Here is a 5,921-nt window from a genome sequence, read left to right on the forward strand (position 1 = left end):
TGGTGGTGCCGCAGGATGCCGCGGCGGCAGTGATCGCCAAGAAGGACAAGCCGGCGAGAGCTTACCTGCTCGGGGCGCTCGTGGAGGACTTGCTGCTACAGGTGGCCTCGGAGAAGACGGCGGCGGAGGTTTGGGCCAGCCTCAAGGCGCGCTTCGTCGGGGCCGATTGGGTCAGGGCGGCGCGGCTGGCTACGCTGCGGAGCGACTTCGAGCTGTTGCGGATGGGGAGCGGCGAGACGCTGGATAACTTCGCCGGCAAAATCAGCAGCATGGCGGCGCGATACACCGGGCTGGGATCGGCGCTGGAGGACGCGGCGATGCTAAAGAAGCTGCTGGATTGTGTCCCCGATAGCCTGTACGCGGCAGTCGCCGGGATGGAGCAGTTCTGCGACCTGTCCATGCTCCTGTTCGAGGACGCGCTGGGGCGGCTGAAGGCGTTCGACGAGCGGCTGCGTCGGCGCGGGCAGGCGGGCAGCGAGCGGGCAGACGGTCAGCTTATGTACACGGCGGCGCAATGGAGGGCACGGGATCGGCAGCGCGGTGGTGCTCGGGACGACGACGACGCACACAGCGAGGCTTCGGGCTTCGGCGGGAATCGGCGCGGCCGCTGCTACAAATGCGGCGACCATGGACACTTCAAGTGTGAGTGCCCGCAGATGAAGAAGGCGCCGGCACCGGAGCGAGCTCTGCTGGTGGACGGCGACGTCGAGGACTCCGGGCTGCTCTGAGCCACGGCTTAGGGCGCGAATGTTAGGGCAAATAAGTCGCGGCGACGCACCGGACCCGACCAGCGCGTGTATGGGCGCGAGCTGGCCGGGTTGGGGGTGTCGGGACCGCGTGAGTGTGTGCGAGCAGGTGCAGCACGGGGCGTGTCCGTGCGGGTGTGCGTTGTGTGCGTGGGTTTAGGAGTAGATGTTGGGCGAGTCGCGTGGGTGATCGAGGGCGTGGCCGTCGGAGCTCGCCGTGGGGCGCACGCGTCGGAGCGCGACACGGGCACGAGCGGAGCGCGGGCGATCAGGAGCGAGTGGAGGCGTTGGGTGCGTGCCCGGTGCGCCGGCTCGGGGCTATAAAGCCACGCGAGGGCCGTTGTAACAGAAGTGTGGTGTGTGTATTGAGTTCGTGCTCAGGGAGGCGTTCGTGCGCCGGCAAAACCCACCGTGTCCCCGTGTCCCTCTTCCCCCTGTGATCTTCTTCTTCCTCGGTTCGAGAACACGGCGACAGAGAGAGCTAGCACGAGCGAGGCGAGGGACTGGCGGTTCCAACACCGTCGCCATAGCTGATTTGTCGGATTGCTTCGGAACTTTTCATTTTCTGTCGGCCACCACATCTCATCTTGCTTGCACACCGCTGCAGGTCATTCGCATGCGTCGCCGCCCGCCGGTTTGGTCTAAACGACACCGGCCGGTGCACCACCACTACACCGCAAGTGTTCAACGAATTGCCTAGGTGAGTTTTTTTTCGTTTCTTTTTTAACCGAGCCATTTGGATTGAACCTAGCCGTTGAATTGTAGATGAAGATGTTGAGGGAGATGGTCTTGGTGGGCTCGTCATCTGAAGAGGAAGAAGACGACGATGACTTTGAAACCGTTTTAGGCATGGTTTTGAATGATGATGTTCGGCGGCCTAGGAGAGGATCACAGTTTGGCCGCATACGCATTAACCGTGAGAGAGCGGAGGGCCATGCCAAGATCATGAGAGACTGCATTAATCCAAAGTCAACCTATCCAGAGAAGTACTTTCGTCAACGCTTTTGGATGCACACAAGTCTTTTTTCTAAGCATTGCAAAACCCGTTGAGAGGTATGATGACTGGTTCAAGCTCCGGAGAAATGCATGTGGAGAGATAAGTGCAAGCCCTCTGATGAAGTGCATTGCGGCTGTTTGAGTCTTGGCATATGGGTGTTCAGCCGATGCAGTTGATGACTATGTTCACATTTGTGAAGACACTGTCTTGGAGGTTGTTGGAAGGTTCACTAAAGCAGTGATCGCTCTCTTTGGCCCGGAGTATTTGAGAGCACCAACCGAGGAAGACACCTAGAGGCTGATGACTGAGAGTGAAGCAAGAGAATGGTCAGGGATGCTTGGATCACTTACTGGGCATGGAAAATTTGTCCTACAGGGTGGAAGGGTCAGTACAAAGGCCACTGCAATGATCCAACGATCATTCTTGAAGCAGCTGCATCGAAGGATCTTTGGATAAGGCATTCATTTTTTGGTTTGCCTAACTCTCACAATGACTTGAATGTGCTGTCGAAATCACCACTGCTTTCTAGGCTTATTACATGAGATGCTCCTATTTGCAACTACTCGATGAACGACATGACTACTTGATGGATTACAACCTTGCAGATGGCATCTATCCACCATGGGCCACCTTGGTCAAAACAATTCCATGTCCAAAAGGTAACAAAAACATTCATTTTGCCCAATGTCAAGAAGCTGTGGTGAGAGCCTTCGCTGTGCTTCAGAAGCGTTTTGCAATTGTTCGTGGCCCTGCCGATTACTGGAGCTCCAAAGTTCTATGGCAGATCATGACTTGTTGCATCATATTGCATAACATGATCATTGAAGACGAGAGGGATATGCCTGAGAACTTTCGGTATATCACCAATGGGATTTCGGTTGAGCTAGAGTATGATATGAACAGGATCCTATCATTCCTTGAAGAGCATTCCAAAATGAAGAACTGACAAGTTCATACTCAGCTCCAACAAGATCTTATTGAGCATCACTGGCAACGTCTTAGCAAGTCCTAGTTGTTCTATCACATGTTATTTGCTACATTTGGACCGTTCAACGCGTGTTTAAATTTGAATAATTCGATTTGTAAAATTGCAAAGTTTAGACAAAACAAAAATTTACTTCGTTATATATAGGACATCGGCTAGGTCCGGCTAAAACTTAATCGTGTAAATATACTTCACTAAGGGTTTACTTCGCCGGATCCTCTTTGTTTATTGGAGACCAATTAGAAATGCCCTAACTAACCCTATCGTTATTGTATGGCACAGCTAGCTTAAATAATCCGCCTTTCATAGTCAACACCAATTACGTAGGGGGCAATAACGACTTTTTCTGAAATGTTGTGCGCGCGTGTGGTAGTAATGTACTCTCTCTGTTCACTGTTATGTTTTAACTTTTTTCACGTGTGGATTTAACTTTCTTCTATATCGAATGTATGGACATATATTTTATCATGTTTGTTCATCCATTTTAATATGTATGCACTACATATTAAAATATCCAAAAAATCTTATAATAGTGAACGGAGGGAGTACTACTGAAAGTGGTTGCCTATCAAGCGTGTGGTGTTGCTTCCACCAGATCAGAAACATCAAGCATATGCTCGTGAGCTTCCACCAGTATATGGCAGCTTTTTCGATAAAGGGCGCTTTTATTAACTCAAAATGTAGCATCAAGCAGATACAAAGCATGATGAGTAACACCCGGCCTCTACATAACAAAGACGCGCACAGTCAAACACCAGTATATGGCAGCTATGAGTAAATGTTCAAAATATCTGATCTTCCAACTAGCTAGCGTCTAACCTTAAATGCAACAATAAGTATATAGTCAAGTTCTGTCACAACAATAAGTAGAAGGTTAATATTATTAGAGCAGTTAAGGAATTCTTCAGGACATGTATTATGTCGGACGGTGTCAACGAAACTTCTATCATTCTCATTCCGAAAATTGCGAGCCTGTCAAGGTCTCTGTTTTTCGGCCCATCAGTCTTTGTAATGCCATCTACAAAGTTTTCTCTAAATGGCTGGTTAATAGATTACGTCCCTTATTGGATGATATCATCTCCCCTGAGCAAAGTGCATTTATTTCCGGTAGGATGATAACGGACAACGCAATAATTGCATTTGAGTGCATTCATCATATTAAACAAGAGAAGGATCCTACAAAGGGTTATTGTGTTTACAAAGTGGATCTTTCAAAGGCATATGATCGGGTTGATTGTATTTTCTTGAGGCAAGTGGTGCAAAAGTTGGGCTTCACTCATCATGGATCGACTGGATTATGATGTATGTCACATCGGTGAAGTATTCTGTCAAATTAAATGGTACCCACTTGGATTCATTTGCATTGTCGTGTGGGCTTCGGCAAGGTGATCCACTCTCCCCGTTCTTGTTTCTATTCGTTGCTGATGGTCTGTCTGCTATTATTGGAAATAGGGTAACTACTGGTATTATCTCTCTGGTTAAGATTTGTCGAAGAGCCCGGGGTATTTCACATCTTTTGTCTGTGGATGATACCTTGTTATTTTTCAAAGCTAATTGTGCACAAGCTGAAAGTCTAAAGTCTTGTCTAGATCTTTATGCTAGAGCTACAGGCCAGGTTCTCAATTATAACAAGTGCTCTATCATGTTTGGTGAATCGTGCCCAATGAATTATCAAGATGAGGTCAGAGATGCTTTGAATATTCAAATTAACGGTTTTGAGGAGAAATATTTGGGGCTCCCAACCCCAGATGGGCGTATGTCCAAGGGCAAATTTCAAAATCTGCAAGCTGAGCTCATGAAAAGGCTCATTCAATGGGGCGATGGCCATCTCGCTCAACCTGGTAGAGAAGTCCTTATTAAGTCAGTGGCACAAGTGCTTCCCACTTATATCATGGGAGTTTTCAAATTACCTTTTTCAGTTTGTGATGACTTGACAAATATGGTCAGGATTTTTTATTGGGGAGTGAGTAAAGGGAAACGTAAGGTCCACTGGAAGGCTTGGCAGAAGCTTCAACAACTGACAAGTAAAGGTGGTGTTGGTTTTAGGGACTTCCAGATTTTCAATCAAGCACTTCTAGCACTGCAGGCATGGAGGTTGTTAACTAGGCCTGAGAGTCTTTGTGCTCAACTCCTCAAAGCTCGGAATTATCCAAATGGGAAATTGGACGACACTGTTTTTTCGGAAATGCATCATCTTCTTAGACGGTGATTTCTCATGGCCTAGATCTTCTGAAAAAGGGTCTGGTTTGGAGGGTTGGTAATGGACAAAGTATAAGGATTTGGAGGGATAGTTGGATCCCAAGACCTTTCTCATATAAGCCTATCTCCTCACAGGGCTGCTGCCAGCTACGTTATGTCTCGCAACTGTTGAATATAGATGGCTCTTGGAATGTCAACTTGCTACAAACTATTTTTCTCCGATGTGACGTCTCAGAGATTTTAAAAAATCGTGCCTCTCGAAGACTTGGCGATGATGTGCTTGCATGGGGACCGGGGAAGATGGGTGTTTTCTTGGTGAAGTTAGCCTATGATATGGCCTTCAAAGAGATGTGCATACCCAATTCAGTATCAACTAGTTCGGCACCTGATGTTTGGAGGGCATGCTGGAAACTTATTTGGGGTTAAGAATTTTGCATGGCGAGTGGTTGTTAATTCCCTTCCAACGTGGCAAAATAAACACAATCGGGGACTTGAAGAAAATGATGTCTGTCCGATTTGTGACATAGAAACGGAGTCATATTTCCATGCTTTATGTAGATGCCCACTGGCAGTGGGCCTTTGGAAATGTATGAGTGATGTTTGGCGTCTTCCAAAACTACAGGAGATCACCAACACGGGAGTTGAATGGCTGTTAGATGTTCTTTTTCCCTTGAGTCAGATTGAAAAGGGCCATGCTCCTCTTCACCTTATGGAGATGCTGGTTTAATCGGAATGAGGTAACTCATGGCAAAATCCCACCTCCGATGCAGGCCTCTAAAACTTTCCTTTTCAGCTATCTTGAAACTCTTCTCGTGATTGCCCAGAACTTGGTAGTAGATCTGGCAAAAGGAAAGGCTGTTATTTCCCTTGATCACTTGAACAGAGCGCCACATGAATTACAAATGCAAAAAATGCATGTTAAATGGACTCCGCCACCGGCAGGCTGGGTGAAGCTCAACACCGATGGATCTTGGACTGAGAATGGTAATGCTGG

General features: G+C 47.9%; 1 protein-coding gene across 1 annotated transcript; it reads left to right on the forward strand.

Moving 5' to 3' along the window:
- Nucleotides 1-221: 221 nt before the first annotated feature.
- LOC109767549 (uncharacterized) lies at nt 222-728 on the forward strand. Its single transcript, XM_020326304.1, has one exon. The coding sequence runs from the start codon at nt 222-224 to the stop codon at nt 726-728; it is 507 nt and encodes a 168-aa protein (XP_020181893.1).
- Nucleotides 729-5,921: the final 5,193 nt, after the last annotated feature.

The sequence above is a fragment of the Aegilops tauschii genome, chromosome 7 (assembly GCF_002575655.3).
Source record: "Aegilops tauschii subsp. strangulata cultivar AL8/78 chromosome 7, Aet v6.0, whole genome shotgun sequence".
Classification (NCBI taxonomy): domain Eukaryota; kingdom Viridiplantae; phylum Streptophyta; class Magnoliopsida; order Poales; family Poaceae; genus Aegilops; species Aegilops tauschii.